The 16,889-nt window shown below is 44.9% G+C and overlaps 2 protein-coding genes and 1 non-coding gene across 6 annotated transcripts; 1 reads left to right on the top strand and 2 right to left on the bottom strand.

Annotated features, from left to right (window-relative positions):
• The first annotated feature begins 378 nt into the window (after positions 1-378).
• prr14 (proline rich 14) lies at positions 379-9,794 on the top strand. 2 transcript variants are annotated; one of them, XM_061846864.1, is made up of 10 exons: positions 379-529; positions 2,335-2,515; positions 3,784-3,865; positions 3,996-4,061; positions 5,911-5,951; positions 6,035-7,825; positions 8,454-8,595; positions 8,684-8,793; positions 8,872-8,940; positions 9,044-9,794. In XM_061846864.1, exons 2-10 carry the CDS (start codon positions 2,361-2,363, stop codon positions 9,357-9,359), a joined length of 2,772 nt encoding a protein of 923 aa, XP_061702848.1. In that variant the 5' UTR covers positions 379-529; positions 2,335-2,360; the 3' UTR covers positions 9,360-9,794. The 2 variants fall into 2 exon arrangements, with proteins under 2 accessions (XP_061702848.1, XP_061702847.1); XM_061846863.1 differs by having other exon boundaries at positions 3,784-3,922.
• Positions 9,416-14,453, bottom strand: LOC133514845 (transmembrane protein 265-like). Of its 3 annotated transcripts, none has more exons than XM_061846865.1 (3): positions 14,154-14,453; positions 11,502-11,710; positions 9,416-9,995 (listed from the first exon to the last, which is right to left on the bottom strand). In XM_061846865.1, coding segments are annotated over exons 1-3 (363 nt in total). In that variant the 5' UTR covers positions 14,155-14,453; the 3' UTR covers positions 9,416-9,842. The 3 variants fall into 3 exon arrangements, with proteins under 3 accessions (XP_061702849.1, XP_061702850.1, XP_061702852.1); XM_061846866.1 differs by lacking the exon at positions 14,154-14,453 and adding an exon at positions 12,858-12,943; XM_061846868.1 differs by lacking the exon at positions 14,154-14,453 and adding an exon at positions 12,024-12,793.
• Positions 14,454-16,304: 1,851 nt separating this feature from the next.
• trnac-gca (transfer RNA cysteine (anticodon GCA)) lies at positions 16,305-16,376 on the bottom strand. The gene has a single exon. It is a non-coding gene; the product is annotated as a tRNA-Cys (tRNA).
• Between the last annotated feature and the right edge of the window lie 513 nt (positions 16,377-16,889).

The following is a 16,889-nucleotide window of genomic DNA, read 5'->3' as shown; positions in this document are numbered from 1 at the left end:
ACAAACGCAATGTAGCAGCGAGGCTAACCGGCGTCCCTCAATGCCGGCCATGTTGGGGAGGTCATTCGTGAGGAAGCAAATATGTTTACATGTAAAATAGGCTCCCAGTTTGTCATTGTTCAACATTTTGCTTAACCGTGTGCAGCATAATATAGAGGCAACCTTGATCTTTGAGTTGTCTTTCCGTCTACACACGGAATGCAAAGACGACTTTGACATGGCTAAACTAAGCGTCGCAATATGCACGGAGCTCAAAATTGGTGCAACGTATCTAGCAACACAGATCTGGGCAAACGTCGATAAACCGACTTCCTCATTGGTCACCCCTAGTGAGTGATGTATCAAGGGCTTTTCCCATTGGCTGTGCGTCAGAGGCGGTCTCCGGACGACCTACAAGATCAACTCCGATTGGCCAGGCCGCGTGTTTGTCAGATTTGTAAAATATGCACCCGTCCGCCGTCGCTGTCGGTCGCGCTCCGGCGTGTCTTGTTTACTATGAAGACGTAAGGGGTCCACCTCGACATTTCTGGTAAGATTAATTTTGGTCAATTTTTCAACGTGAAATCAGCTTCTCAACCTGCGTGAGCGAGACGAACGGCGGTTCCTCGTAAGGGAGTAAACAGATGCACCCCGACCGCTCCCGGATTCGGCTATTCTCTGGCGGAAACACTGTAGCAATGTAACCCACCCACAAAGGAGATTTAGCGATTAAACTAACTCGCAGCACTGGTTGAAGTGTCGGGGTGGGGGGGGGGGCGATGTCTTTCCGAAAACGCCCGTCTACGCCGGACTTGTGACGAAGGCCCACGAATACGTCAGCGGCTTGCTCCGCTTGAAAGTTAAGGTTTGACGTTGGGTGCATTCCAGCAAATAGACGGCAATCTTTTCTCAGCGGGGCGGCACATCATCTTTTAAAAAAACAACAACAACCCAAAAACTCGAGTTTAAACTCGAGTGAATAAATCCCACAACATAATAAATATTCAATATGTCAATAATTTATAATACTGGTCTAGTTTTGACAAAACTTCCATCTTTCGTGTTTTTCAATTTCATTTTAATTGGTTCAGTTAGTGAGTCGCTTTGAAGTAACGTTACTAAGAAATAATAACTCGGATAACATTAGAATACTTCGAATGTTTCTATTAACATTGCTGAGTCCGAAACCCGAATTTAGGCAGGATTTATTGCGAGTTCTTGATGCCTTGCAAAACATTTTTTAGACTTTTTTTGACCTAAACAAAAAGGAAATGATGGTCTAATGCCTCCCTCACTTAAAAAAATGAGATAAATGAAAATCCTGAATATTTACCAATGATAATCACGACAGTTTGAATCCAAGCATACCAAGTAAAAGTCTTCATGAGTTTTTGGGCCACAAAACCAGAACATTCCTCGTAAACCGAGCCTGACATGTCAATTGACCTTGGCAGAAGAATTAGGATTAAAAAAAAAATAGGCTAAATATGTTCAGTGATGATTTTTAGTCTTTAACCTCAAGTGTCAGTTAAAAAATATATATAAATAAATATCACATGAGATACACCGCTTCCAACCGTCCTAGACTGTTGGCCGTAGGTTATATTTCAACATCTAAGTTGATTAAAAAGTGGACGTGGTGGAAATACAGACCTAGCTCACAGAACCGTTGAGGACTGTCTAATGCAGGGTTGTCAAACAGATTTTTGTCACGGGCCACGTTGGAGTTAGTTTCCGTCAGAGGGCCGTGAAACCCTAAAAATATTCAATCTCCTCTTCATATTTGACACAATTTATGTGCTCGTTTTGCAATCAGAAAGAGAGGGTAATGGGTTTTTACCTATTCATGTTTGCTAGCACAAAAATGACGTGATCATTCATGATGTATGACAATTTGACATTTTGATGCAGATTTTCACAAGGATCGTGGAACTTGACACACTAGATTTGCCTTCGCGGGCCACATAAAATCGTGTGGCGGTCTGTATCTGGGCCCAGGGCCTTGAGTTTGACACCTGTGTTCTAATGAATTGACAATTCTGATTAATGACACAGATGTTCTCTTTTTTTTTTTTATGCTGAAATAGATAGCGTGCTGTGATGTACTCAATGCTAGCCTTTTTTTTTTTCAACAAAATGACTCAAATACAACCCAACCAGCCAGTTTATGCATACCTGTGAAGAAAAAGCCTTCCACAAAGGAAGTTCGGTTCTTCATCTGTCCCTTTAAACATGGCCGCCGTGCCAGCAGAGCGTCTTGCGATCTCCGTCGTTCAACTGTTCTCTGCAGTAGTCGCTTCTCCCGTGGTTTGACCCAGCAGTGACGCCGATGTGTTGTCTTGTTGCTGTTTACAGAGGAGCAAGCGACCGAGAGGCGGGCCATGTTGACTTTTCCCTCCGACTCGCTCCCCCACCTCGCTTTCCCCATGGATGGTGATGCAATGATCCCCCACCCCTTCTGTAGTGCACCCCCACACACTGAGCCTCAACCACCACCACCACCTCCTCTCCTCCCCCTTCCCTCCACCACTCCCAGGTATCGTTGACCCTCACGCCTACCCCTCATTTTTTTTTCCACACGTGTATTTCAAATTAGCATACATACAGTGGTCCCTTAATTCGTGAATAACATAACTTTTTAACGTTTTCAAGAAATTCAAGATATGAGCTGATTTAAAAAAAAAAAAAAAAATCATTTTGGTTTTACTTGAGTGAAAATGTGAGATATGAGGGGTGGCAGTGATTTTTATCACTTCACAACAGGCAGCAGTTTGGGAGGTAATTAAAAATAATTTGTCATTTGCGGCCTCTCCTGATAGATGTTAGCTTTATAACTAAACATAAAACAAATAGAATTAAACGTGTACTTAAAAAAAACATAAACTCCACTCATAATGGGAAAAGCCAATGAGGGGTGACGAAATAGCGTCCGAGTTGCAGTATTGTAACCTTTTTAAACGATGGATATTTAAACACAAACTGTAGAAACAAAATATTTGGTAAATGATCTACAGTGGAAAGCGTTGGCCTCAAAATTCTGAGGTCCCGGGTTGAATCTCGGCCCCACCTGTGTGGAGTTTGCAAGTTCTCCCCATGCCTGTGTGGGTTTTCTCCGTTTCCTCCCACATCACAAAAACATGCAACATTAATCAGACACTCTAAATTGCCCGTAGGTGTTATTGTGAGTGCGACTGTTTGTCTCAATGTGCCCTGCGATTGGCTGGCAACCAGTTCAGGGTGTACCCCGTCTCCTGCCCGATGACAGCTGGGATAGGCTCCAGCATTCCCCACAACCCTTGTGAGGATAAGCGGCTAAGAAAATTGATGGATGATCTGCAGTTATATAGCGCTTTATCGATCAATACTTCGAGGCATATTCTTTATCCTCTGCAAAAAAAAAACCAAACGACTAATATCACTGCAGGTTACTGAGTCACTTATTGTAGTAGTAGTAGTAGTGAAACTCTTCTTCATTTGTATCTGCCTAAAAGCTGCCTAAACATGCTACATTAGGTGGATCCATGAACTATGATATAAATATGTTAGATTTGGGGTTTGTGTGAAATGTGAATATGGAACAGTTGTATAGAACATTAGAGATATGCACTAAAGGGAAATTGGGCACTTATAGTTGAAGTGTAAGTGCAGCCATTGTCCTCAAGAGCTCTTATTTCATCTTTGGTTTTTGTTTACCTTCCACTTTTTCTTTTGTTTGCAACCACTCCGACCGTTCCTAAGTGACAGCACGCCATTAATTTCAAGGTGCCGCGTGTCCACTCTTTAACGCTCGAATCCTTCCGACAGAGCGAGCGATGGGACGTCAGGCCACGGCGGGAGCGATCGCGTACAAGCGGGCGAGCGTCAGGGCGCTGGAGTGGAGAACGAGGTGGCAACGGCGTCCGCGTGTAATCCGTCCTCGTTCAGCAGACACAGCGCGAGCATGGTGCCGGATTAAACCTTATACGTGTGCGTATGTCTTTCATTTATTAAATTGGCTCCCTTTGTGTGATTTTTAGGTGCAATTGTGTCAGTCCAAGCAACCGAGAGTTGAAAATGCATACGAAGATAACAAGCACATGCAGGTGAGTTTGAGTCATCATCATTCTTTTTATTTTTTTTATCCCCCCCCCTTTGTCATTTGATCCTCGTGTGTCGACATGGGGTGCGTGGGGTTAATTGAGTGATGCGCAATCCTCCTTCACGGTCTGCTGCGTCCCATCAGCATCACCATTGAGCGCTTTTGTTCTTGACCCACTAACACAATAACAACACTTCCCATCAGGGCCCATTTCACCTTTTTATAAAGTTCTACAAAAACCTCAAGATCATAAAATACATTCCAAAATGTTCTGCTTATTTTCTGCTGCTAAACACATTTTAGTTTTGAGGGGGGGGAAAAAAAAACAGAACTTGAAAAAAGTAAACAGTGATGCTGATTATTAAATTAATTGGTGATGATTTTGATTGTAATCATGACTATTTGACTAATCCTGGTAGCCCTAACAGCTATTCATGTAAATATGTACCATAATTTCTCAAGTATAATGCACACGCCCAAAATTGACCAAAAAAAAAAAAAAATCAGGAAAACCCTTCTACCAATTTACAATGTGCACCACCGATTTGCTTCGACATATATGCTCAAAATATCAGGAAAGATCTGCATTTATATTTTGTTAGGTTTGTACTTGTGTTGTTTTTCAAAAATCTACAACAATCATTAATCTTTGTGCACGTGCTGATATAGCCGTAATATAATCTCGTGCTTATCCTGGTCCCTGTAATTGTCAGAACAGAATCTCTAAACCAACTCAAAAAAATTCTCAACAATGGCATAACATTTTATTCATACTGTCGATACCACATATTACAGTCTCAAATAAATATTTAACACTGTTTGACTTATATTTAGAATATATATACTGTATATAATATATATTGTAATATTTGCGCATAAAACATTTGTGTATAGTGCAGTTTATCCTCTACCTTTGGTGACTTGGTCCAGTTCTGGTGCCTCCTGAATTCATGAACAGTGATCCTATTTTGCTCCCACAGCTTGTCATCCTCTGTGCCATGCATGGCGTTTGTAGGGAAACATTTTTTAAATCCCAAAAGTTTCGGTGCTTTCCGCTTACGTCAGGTGGCTATCAAAACAACGTGAGGTCAAACTATGTAGAAACGAGGGTAATGGGCACATATAAATAAAAATAAAGCAAGCATTTTAACTGTGTGCTCTCTCTCTCCCGATTTTTTTCTTTTTCTTTTTTATTTTTTTATGTGCCCATGACGCTCGTATTATGTAGTTTGAGCTTCAGCTCATGTTGTTTTGATACCCACCTAAAGCCATTGAGGTGAGCTATCGTTATTTCGGACTGCGGCTCTATTTCCGGGTTGGCGGCGGGATCGCCACGGGTGAAGACACATTTCTTTTAAAAGCAGCTGCACAACTACCCGTGGTAGTTGCCTTTTTCTGTCTTGGTTTAAGTTAAAACAAACTCACGGGCAGTCGTTTCTGATCTTTGGAGCAGTAGCAACAAACATGCTACGCTAATGATCGTAAAATGCAAGCTCCCCGAGGAGGTCATAGAGTTGTGGTTGGTGGCACACATTACCATAATATATACATAAATCTGTAACATGAGAATTTTTATGTTTTTTTTTTTTTTTTTTACCACGCTATCTACCTGTACACGACTATACAATGTGATTGTATTTTTTTATTTTTCATCCATACCTAAATATAATGCGCTCTATTTTTGAAAATATTTTTGGGAAAAATGTTCGTATTATTTTCGAGAAATTACGGTAATTGTCCACTGCGGTAAGTTGGTGTAAAAGTAACAAAATTAATATCAAATAATGAATATGGTCTGTGAAAGTGTTTTTCTCGCTAGTTTTTTTTTAAGTGCTGTGTATTGATTTTTGCAGGATGGCTGTGATTTTGAAAATGCAGCAGAGTTCCAAAACACGTAAGCGCGATCACACGGCGGCCATCTTCTTTGCTCGCCTTCCTCAGAGTTCAACATGTCATTTTTTCTGTCTTTTATTCCAGGGAAAAGGAGTTTGCAGAGGAACCAGACAAGCGTCTGCTGGAGAGGTCGGATCCAACATCAGCGAGCGAGGCGCTGAGCCACTTCGCGGACATGAGCGCCGCTGCCCCCTCCAGGTGGCTGATGGGCCCTTTGTTCAACTCCTTCAAGTCCAAGATTGCCAGCTTCACGGAAATAGTCATGAGTCCCACAAAGCTCTTCAAGGACAAAAACTTGCCGGCTGCTGAACTTCAACCGGGCGAGAACGACGAGTCTTTGGGAGCAAACCGCGGAACACTGGAAAACAGCAGACGGGAAGAAAATGAGGGCGCGTTCACTCTGTTGCTGCAACCTGGAAGTGACTCTCGGCATTCTCTGAGGTTATTTAGCACATCGCTTGACGGAGTAGAGTTGCCTTTGCCATCAAGCCACCAAGCTCAACTCTTGGGGGAGCCCACCGTGAATCTAGCTGACATTGTTGAAGACAAAAAAAAGTCATTGGGGCAAAAAAATCGTCAGAGGAAGCCTGCCGTGGAAAGGGTTATAACCTTGTATTCCTGCAACGTCCAGCTGGAGCGTCTTCAGAATCCCAACGCGAACCACGTCGCTTGCCGTGAAACTAATTCTGGTTTCGCGCAGTCCAAAAGGATGCTGAAAACCCAAGGCTGGGAGGAGAGCAAAAGACAGAAGTTGGACACGAAAAATAATGTGGCGAAACAGCCGGCCCACAAAAAGAAAGCGACGTCCGCGGTTTCAGACGGACGGGAAGAGTTCAAACCGGACGGCAAGTTTCGGAAAGTCAAGCGAAAAGCGGAAGGGGAGGAGAAGAGCGACGACGGCGGCGGCAGGAAGGCCAAACACAGGACGAGCGACCTTGGGAGTAACCCCGCAGCGGCCGCCGAGGCCGTTCTGCCGCTCGGGAACGCAACCGCCAAAGCGCGCAAACCGAAGTCGCTGGTCCCGACGCTGCCGTCCTCTTTCGCCCGCCGGTGTGCGCCAGCGGAGGTGGACGCTCAAAGCGAGGGCGGCCCCACCGCGAGACCCGGCAGGGCCATCAAGAGACCCAAAAAGGCTCCCCAAGGTAGGCTGCAAGCACAGACCAAAAAGACTGAAGCCAAATGTGGAAAAGCGCCGATGCCCGGTGAGCCACTTTACTTTGAAATGACTCCCTTTGAAGGTCACCAGTCGGAATGTACCGAGCCGAACCAAAATGGCCATTCCGGTGGCGGTGCCTCAATGTTACGCAACAGAAGGGGGAACAGGAAGGAGCCCAGAGGAGATTCCCAGGTCAGGAGGTCTCGATTTAGTGGGACTCACTCACACGACTGGACGGCTTCTGCCACCGCGGAGGACCTCCCGTCACCAACCGTCCAAAGCGCCCCGGGGGGCCGCCTGCGGCGCAGCTCCTCGTGCCCGGAGATCCCCTCGCTCTTTGCCTCGCTCCCCCGCCAGCCGCCGCCGGCCTCGGTCTCGGCACGTGTCCATAGGGGCCGCGCCCGCCGCCACACCGTGGGGAGTTTGGAGATAGAGCGAGAGATCGCTCCTCTGTGCCTCCGCAAGGAGGTGTACCCGTCCAGGCGCTCCTTACTGAGCGACGGGCAGAACCTGCCGCCCGCCCTCTCGCCCAATTCCTCGCTGTCGGCGCTGGCTTCCTGCTTCCTGTCCAGCCCGCTGGCCTTCCTGTCGGGCAGAGGCGAGGACAGAGCGGCCGCTGCCAGCCACCCCGTGTCGGGCCACGCCGCCCAGTCGTCCTCTTCTGCGCCAATTCTCATGAAAACCGATACCTCATGTGGCGCCCTCGACGCCTGCGCCAGGTAAACTTTGAACTTCTTTTCTTATGAAACCTTCGACCAATGAAACGAACTGTTTAAAAGAAACATCCATCGATTTTCTTAGCCGCTTATTCTCACGATAATGTATAATCATCTTATTAAAATGCGTGCATATATATATTTTGTGTTAATATTCTAAATCAATAAAATGCTTAACTGCAAGAGAGTACTCTGGTATTTCTAGTACACATTTTCGCCTCATCTTAATACAAAAAAGATTCACAAAAAAAAATTTTTTTAATAAAATAAAAAGTTTATGAATAAATTGCATCAAAGATAGCGGTTACGCTGCACAGTAGGTTAGTTGAAGAATAAATTGTGGGTGTAAATGTCTGTATGAATGGTTTATTTGTGCAGAAATGAAATGAACCTTAATTTTCCTAACATGATTGAAGTTCATTTTTATATGAAGTGCTTCTATTAAAGTCATTACTAAAATGCAAATATTTAAATACAAATGATTCAATCAGATAACAGTTTGAATTAAAAAAAAGTTTTTCTATCATAACTACAATACCGTTATTAATATTAGATTCCCCGCGCATCTTTTTTCTTTTTTCCCCAAGTAAATATTTTCAATAAAGGGTGAAATTGCGGTGTTCCTTGATAGCACGAGTCTGCTGGCGGGCGAGACTGACGGCATCGCGCCGAGTGAGGACAACGACGACGACGACTCCACCAGTCGCGGGTTCGACGAGGCGGTGGCGGCGGCGCTGAGAGAAGAAAAGTCTCTCTCCGACTCGGAGCTCAAGGTAGGTCTCACCGCCGCCGCCGCCGCCATCTTGGTCGGGTTGTCCCGGTGCCGCGAATGGTCACACCCACACGCCGTCGCCCCGGCAGACGGTGGAGAAACACGAGCAGCGCGGCAAGGTGTCGTCCATCCGCATCCGGAGGGCGCTGCCCAAACCTCAGAACAACCTGACCCCCATGGGGCTCCCCAAAGCCGTCAGGTGGGTACGCATGTGCGGCCATCTTGTGTGCTGCTGTCATGTGATTCATTCTTTTTTTTTTTATTATTATTTTGACAGGCTGAAGAAGAAGCAGTTCAGTTTGGAGGAAATTTACACCAACAAGAACTTTTGCAAACCACCAGAAAGGTGAAGACAAACGTTTAAAAATTATTTGATTGGCTAAAACATGTCGTCACAAAACCACATGGATTAATATATATTTTTTTTAATTATTATTTTTGTGCTTCAGCCGGCTAGAGACCGTCTTCGAGGTGCCGCTCAGCCGCCGCGACGGCTCCGAGTCTCGGTTCGGCCAGCGCCGCCTCAAGCGCTTCCTGGAGTTCCTCGAGGCGGGGGAGGCCCGGAAGCCCAAGAAGGTTCTGGGCGGGGGCGGCGGCAAGGCGGGGGCCGCGTCGTCCCGCACCAGACGGGGGGGCTTCGCCAAAGACGACTCGGTGGCGTCCCTTCTGGCGCCGCCCGACGCCGACTCTCTTCTGTGCGCCAAATTGAAGCAACTGGACTTGTGGCTCATCGGCGACCGTGCGGACTTTCCGTCGGTTCCCTGAATGCACCGCCGGACGGGAGCACTCTCCGCTCATCTTCGTTTGTTATGAACGTGATGACAACAGCAATGGCAGCTCGTATTTATTACTTTGCAACTTAATCGCATCACAGTTGTTTTTGTGTGTTGTTGCCCAGTTGAACGAGGCGGCCTTAAACATATCCTCAGTATTAGTTTTGTATCCAAGCATCCATTTTTTAAAAGCGTTTGTCACATCAAAATCTTTATGAAAAAGCACAACAAGCATTGAAGATTGCAAGAATGCAATACTGCCACTTTTTTTGTTTGTTTGTTTTGTTACCATGGTAGCTAACTTATGGACTTTCCTCCAAGCTTGGATGTTGAATATTAACGTGTCAACGATTATAAATGTTGGTTTTATACATAAAGATTTACAAGTGTCTCTGTTGTGGAAAATAAATATCAGCATTCAAGGGTGTCCCGTAGGAGTCGTGCTTCCGGTCAGCGCCCCGCCCCACGGGCCGCCTCAGTCTCGTAGCGTCACCACGTACGAGAAAAGCGCCATGAGCATGGGCGTCAGAGCCAGGATGGCGAGCCACGTGACGATGGAGATGATGGCCAGCCTTTTGGCGCGTCGCGAAAACCTGGCGGACGCCTCTCGGTCCGGCTCCACCTCTGCCTGTTGTGGAGGGAGGGAGAATAAAAAGACTGTTTATGGAACAGTACGAATACATTTGAGTTACTGTGATGTTTTTTTTTTTTTTGACAGGGGATATGTTTCAAACTTCTTTTCCTTTCAGGTTGTCCCGTGAGGGGTCACCACAGCGTGTCATCTTTTTCCATCTAAGCCCATCTCGTGCATCTTCCTCTCTTAACACCCACAGTCCTCATGTCCTCCCTCACAATATCCATCAACCTTTTCTTTGGTCTTCCTCTCGCTCTCTTCCCTGGTAGCTCCATCCTTACCATTCTCCTACCAATTTCCTCACTCTCTCGCCTCTGGACATGTCCAAACCATCGAAGTCTGCTCTCTCGAACCTTGTCTCCAAAACGTCCAACTTTGGGTGTGCCTCTAATGAGCTCATTTCTAGTCCTATCCAACTTGCTCACTCCGAGCGAGAACCTCAACATCTTCATTTCTGCCACCTCCAGTTCTGCTTCCTGTTGTCTCTTCAGTGCCACCGTCTCTAATCCGTCCATCACGGCCGGGCTCACCACTGTTTTTTCGACTTTGCCCTTCATCCTAGAGCGGAGACTCTTCTGTCACATAGAACACCAGGCACCTTCCGCCAACTGTTCCACCCCGCTTGGACCCGTTTCTTCACTTCCTTACCGCACTCACCATTGCTCTGTATTGTTGACCCCAAGTATTTGAAGTCGTCCACCCTCGCCATCTCTTCTCCCTGAAGCTTCACTCTTCCCCCTCCACATATATTCTGTTTTACTTCGGCTAATCGTCATTCCTCTCCTTTCCAGTGCATGCCTCCATCTTTCTCCTCTGCCTGCTCCCTGCTTTCACTGCATATCACAATATCATCTGCGAACATCATGGTTCAAGGGGATTCCAGTCTAACCTCACCTGTCAGCCTATTACTACTGCAAACAGGGAGGGGCTCAGCGCGGATCCCTGATGCAGTCCCACCTCCACCTTAAATTATTCTGACACCCCCCCAGCACATCTCACCGCTGTTCTGCTGCCCTCATACACGTCCTGTACTATTCTATGGGGGATATGTTTCAGACCCACCTGCAATATCTCAAACGATATGAGATGTGTGTACATATTTTTAATAGCAGCCATCCTACACACTTAAAACAAATTTGAACCCGAAAGTCTTTTTAACAATTACTTGGATAAATACATCTACATCATCAAGCGAACACTCAAAATGCTCTGTTTTTGTGATGAAATAGTTCGTTCCACATTTGATTTTTTTTACATCAGTACATTTAAAGTGCAATACATTTTCCTGTCTTTAACTTCGTTCTGTTTTTTAAATATTCATTTCCCTTTTTATGTAAATTACTTTAGCAATACCCGTTTGTTTGCCTGTAGCACTACGAGTCTACATTGCAGAAAAAACAAATAATAAGCAGTATGCTCCACCATTTTTCTAATTCTCTGTTTTTGCTTCTTTCTTGTATTTATTTCCAAATATCGTGTTTATCTGCACGCCCAGCGCACCTTGACTGAGTCGATGAGCGCTTTGATGCCGATGCAGGAGATGCCGCAGATGATGCTGCAGATGGTCAACCTCCTGTGATGCTTGTCGCCGCAGCACGCCGCCGTCGTCGCGAGGCCTTGCTGCGGTTCCGCCGATCCGGGCACCATGTTGAGCGGCGTCTCCTCGTCTACTTTGATGCTGGTGTGAGGTGAGTGCAACATGGCCGCCACTAAAAGATTAAAGGCATCGACGGTTATTGGCTTTAAATTTAGTTCCCACATGCAGAGCCCCGTGCATTTAGATGAAGACACATTTTATGTTTTCCTTTTATTGTCAAAAAGTGACGTCAAACACACGCACGGTCACATTGATGGCGTGTTCGAGTTGTAAAACGTTTTTATACAAATTATGGATTATGTACGAAAAGCACAGCCAAAAAGGCGAAAAGGAATGACCTGATGTTACGTTTTCAAGGTCACGTGTTGCCTTCATGGACAATGTCCAATCGTAGTTTTCCGCACATAAATGATCTCCTCACTCGCCTCGGTTGGGCCGCAGGAGGGGCCTCGGCCCGTTCAGTACCCGGGACAGTTCTCGCCGGCGATGGCAGGCTGTACAGCAGTGGTCTCAAACTTGCGGCCCCCAAGATGATATTTTGTGGCCCCCACCTTACTATGAAAGTTAAATGATAGTGTGGCCCTGCAGTTTCTCGAATTGCCAGGTAAAAAAAACCCAAAGGATAAAATCTTGACCCGGTTACAGGAAGTTTATTGAAAACTTTGAACAAACCAAGTCATTGGGGACAATGTCAAAAACAGAATAAGCAACCATCGCAACATTTTGATTTGCTTTAAGAGAGTCCTGATTGGCTTGATTCAGGATGATCTAATCTGCCACGGGTTTTTAATCGGGTCATAGAAAGGTTCGATGTTCATATGTTCTTCAAACTTGGCGCTGACATTCATCTTCCGCTTTCGGTGGTGTTATTGCCTTTTTTTTTAACCGAATGCGACCAGTTTCAACCGTCGTAAAACATAATCCGTCATCCAAGACTACACGTAGGTTGGATGTTGCCTTCAGGCGCAGTCCAAAGATGAAACACTGAGGGTGAGTTCTTAATATGGGCTTTTTAATCTGTGCAGCCGTCCTTGGCTTCTCGTCGCCTCCCAAGGTGGCCTCCCTCCCGCCACCCTTCTGAACGACGTGAACGCCGCCGACGAGCCCGAGCACGTTCGCCGAGGCTCGCAGCAACTTCTCTTTTGCTGACTATGTCGACACCGAATCCGAAAGTAGAATGCCGCAACCGGCCTTCAATATTCACAGTTTGAGGGGGGTGAAAAAAAGGAGAAGAAAAGAAACCTAAAAGCCTGACAAACCAGTTTGAATTCCCTTTGACTCATGCTGCTTTCAGGGACAATCTCAAATAACAGCTTTCCTGATGGCGATTGTTGCAGATGTCTACATTTGTTTTGATCTGACCCCGTAACATCTTTTGTCCTTTGACATTTGATGTCAGGTGTTGCCTTCGGGGACAGTCTGAAATTGTTCTTCCCGTGCCTGCGTGGGTTTTTTCCGAGCACTCCGGTTTCCTCCCACATCGCAAAAACATGCAACATTAATTGGACACTCTAAATTGCCCGTAGGTGCGATTGTGAGTGCGACTGTTGTCTGTCTTGATGTGCCCTGCGTTGGCTGGCGACCAGTTCAGGGTGTACCCTGCCACCTGCCCGTTGACAACTGGGATAGGCTCCAGCACGCCCCGCAACCCTTGTGAGGATAAGCGGCAAAGAAAATGGATGGATAAATTGGACACTCTAAATTGCCCCTAGGTCCGATTGTGAGTGCGACTGTCGTCTGTCTTGATGTGCCCTGCGATTGGCTGGCGACCAGTTCAGGGTGTACCCCGCCTCCTGCCTGTTGACAGCTGGGATAGGCTCCAGCACGCCCTGCGACTCTTGTGAGGATAAGCGGCAATGAAAATGGACAGACGGATGAAAGTTACAGTGGTGTTGCCATGGAGAGTTTCATGATTACTTTTTCACACTTTTGCACTTGATCTGACCCCGTCACATCTTTTGTCCTTTTTACATTTAATCTCAGGTGTTGCCTTCAGGGACAGTCTGAAATTGTACTCTTTATAGTGGTGTTGCCATGGAGAGTTTCATGATTACTTTTTCACACTTTTGCACTTGATCTGACCCCGTCACATCTTTTGTCCTTTTTACATTTAATCTCAGGTGTTGCCTTCAGGCACAGTCTGAAATTAAACACTTTATTTTATTTTTTTTTTTGTTGCACAACTGAGTTTGAAATCTGTTGATTTACACACTATGTGAGTTCATGCTGCCTTCATGGAAAGTCTGTTCAATTGAATTCCATCAACAATTTAAACTATCAACTAATGTGTCCGTCCATCTCAGGTGTCGCCTCCAAGGACAGTCAGAAATCGTAGCTTTCAGAGTTCAGAATGTCCTAAACGTGTATAAACGTGTACCTGCTGTAAATATTCACATATTTGAAAAAGAAAAAAGACAAATTCCCGCCCAACTAGTTGAGATTCGTTTCTTTTCCAGAAAAGACTCCCCATGTAGTGACGACGTTGGCTTTGTTTTTCACGCTTACATTCGCACACACACACACACACAGACAAATCCCCCCCCAAAAAATCTTACTTCCAAGCTCCTGTTGTGGTCGCGTGTCCTCCTCCCTTTTGTCCTCTCGCTTCCTTGTTTTTGTTGAGTGCGATTCCAGTTTAAAGCCTCCCGTTGGCCGTCATGTCGTAAAGAAGTCCAATAATGTAAAGTTGTGCAAGTTGGACTGAAACCGCCACGCCCGTACGCAGGCACGTTCAGGATCTCGCCTTCGTACGCACGGGCGGACGCGCGCACGGGGGTGCGGACGGTCTGGCCCCGGAGGTCGAAAGAAACGCGGCCGAGGTGTGTCGCGGGCTGTAAATACAACCTCGGAGTGGATCACATTCCGGTCTTGGCTCATTTTCAAGTCAACACCGGCGCGCGTTTACTTTTGTCTGTAATTGCACCAAATTTTAAACGATTGATCTTGAAACACAAAATATTTGGTAGGTCATCTGCAGTGGAGGTGCAGTGGAAAGCGTTGGCCTCACAGTTCTGAGGACGCGGGTTCGATCCCGGCCCCGCCTGTGTGGAGTTCGCATGTTCTCCCCGTGCCCGCGTCGGTTTTCTCCGGTTTCCTCCCACATCCCAAAAACATGCGACATTAATTGGACACTCTAAATTGCCCCCTAGGTGTGATTGTCTCTGGGTGTTCCCCGCCTCCTGCCCGTTGACAGCTGGGATAGGCTCCAGCACCTTGTGAGGATGAGCGGCGAAGAAAATGGATGGGTGGTTTCTGCAGTTCCTTAATGTCTTTGTAACATACTGCGGCGCCTTGAAATGAGAAGTTTTGACAATACGAGTCCGTCTGTACGGCTTATTTTTCCGTCTTGAGATACAAGCAAAAAAAATTACGATACGAGTACGCTTCAGTCCCCCACCGCTTCGATGCCAAAAACAGATCGCGCAAATTCCAGCCGCCATCGATTCACATTGGTTTCCCCCCATAGAAGAAAAACACAAAAGGGCAATTCGACAAGACGTCATTCAGGGTGTGGTCCACCTTTCCCACAAAGTTAGCTGGGATAGGCTCCAGCCCTCCCGTGACCCTTGTGAGGATAAGCGGCCTGGCAAACAGATGGCTGGATATATCCAATTAGCTGGAGACTTTGCGTAATTGCTCAGAAAATGTATTGTTGGATTACTGCAAAGGATGTCTTTGTTCATCTTAAAGATTGTGTGATATCTTTCTGCTCAACTAAAGTTGGAAAACACTATTAATCTGTGTGTAAATCCTAAATATGTATTGTTTTAATGTGATGACTAAATATGTGTACCCCTTTTAATAATTATACAGTAACTATACTGGTATAGAAAAAAGTGTTTTATCAAAAGTTTTCGTGAGTGTTTACCACTACCAGTGTACGTGACAATGTTATTGTCACGCAGGGGTGTGTTGTAACTAAATATACTCTGTTACATTTACTCAAGTGCCATTTTTTATACTTAAAATATACTTATTAGAGTACTGAAAACAATACTTTGTGGTGAGGAGCTGATGTTTTGTTTTTGCTTTGGCTATGCGTATTAGCCCATAATGTGCAAATTTGATCATAAATACTTGTGAAATATGCATCTCTTGGGGTATGTGGTAATATCGCATACAGCAGAATTTGCACCTTTGGATTTAAAAAAAATATACATATTTTGATGTTCATGCGCTTAAAAAAATAATTTACTCACGATTTAATCAGAACTTCAGTATTTTTTTCACAGTGTACTTTTTACTCTTACTCAAGTATTTTTTTAAGTTACATTTTGGTCAAGTGACAGTACTCTTGAGTACAAAATTTACCTACTCTACACACCTCTACTCTCATTATAAATACTCAAATATACATGTGCTTAAGTGTTTCCAAATATGAATGATGAAAGGTCTCCTGTAGTTCATATCTGCCACATCCAATATGGCCGACGGGCTGACGAATGTAATTTGACAAGCGTGCATAAAAGATCAGAGCCAATGGAGGGCTGGTGACGTTTCCACACCTGACTTCTTCTTTTGAAGCTCAATTGCTTCCTCCTCCCCCTTCATTGCAGCGCCCCTCGGAGTTGAAAGTAGGAATTGCAAGCATCGTGCATGACAAGTTTGATTCGTGTAAAACATCGCCAATGAAAAACGGTTGTGGAAACATGGCTTTCTCAGATGAAGGCCATAGGACAACTATTAATTCGCTCAAAAAGTGTCGTAGGGGGCACCCGGATTTGAACCGGGGACCTCTTGATCTGCAGTCAAATGCTCTACCACTGAGCTATACCCCCTCTGCACTACGCAAGTGCTCCGGTAAAAATTATGGTCATCAATAATTCCGTACAAGCATGTTGAAATATTTTTTACCATTTATATATTTTATATTTTTTATTTACTTTACATTTTCTTGATGGGCAGTCAGGTTTTTTTTTTTTAGAAAGTCTTGCTTGTTTCATAATGTAAAAAAAAAAAATGAAACAAAACTGAAAGTATTACTTTAAAGAGAAAGCTCTTCAAGTAATCCGGTAAAAATTAAGAAAGTCATTAATAATCCAGAAAAAGCACGTTGAAATATTTTTTATCATTTATATATTTTATATTTTTTATTTACTTTACATTTTCTTGATGGGCAGTCAGGTTTTTTTTTTTTTTTTAGAAAATCTTGCTTGTTTCATAATGTTAAAAAAAAAATGAAAGTACTACTTTAAAGAGAAAGCTCTTCAAGTGGCATAAAAATAGTTATTCTGAAGGAAAAGATTCTTTTTTGGGGGTCGGGGAGTTGTAACATTTTCGAAGAAAAATTT

This window comes from Syngnathoides biaculeatus, chromosome 16 (genome assembly GCF_019802595.1).
Source record: "Syngnathoides biaculeatus isolate LvHL_M chromosome 16, ASM1980259v1, whole genome shotgun sequence".
NCBI lineage: Eukaryota > Metazoa > Chordata > Actinopteri > Syngnathiformes > Syngnathidae > Syngnathoides > Syngnathoides biaculeatus.
The sequence above is the reverse complement of the archived record's forward strand: the minus strand, read 5'-3'. Positions and strand labels throughout refer to the sequence as shown.

Coding starts and splice junctions, on each gene's coding strand:
- prr14 (XM_061846863.1), top strand. CDS start 2,361: ATGTTGACTTTTCCCTCCGACTCGCTCCCCCACCTCGCTTTCCCCATG. Junction 7,826..8,453: donor GCCCTCGACGCCTGCGCCAG/GTAAACTTTGAA, acceptor GTTCCTTGATAG/CACGAGTCTGCTGGCGGGCG. Junction 8,794..8,871: donor GGGCTCCCCAAAGCCGTCAG/GTGGGTACGCAT, acceptor TTATTTTGACAG/GCTGAAGAAGAAGCAGTTCA.
- LOC133514845 (XM_061846865.1), bottom strand. Junction 9,996..11,501: donor CGCTCATCGACTCAGTCAAG/GTGCGCTGGGCG, acceptor CCTCCACAACAG/GCAGAGGTGGAGCCGGACCG.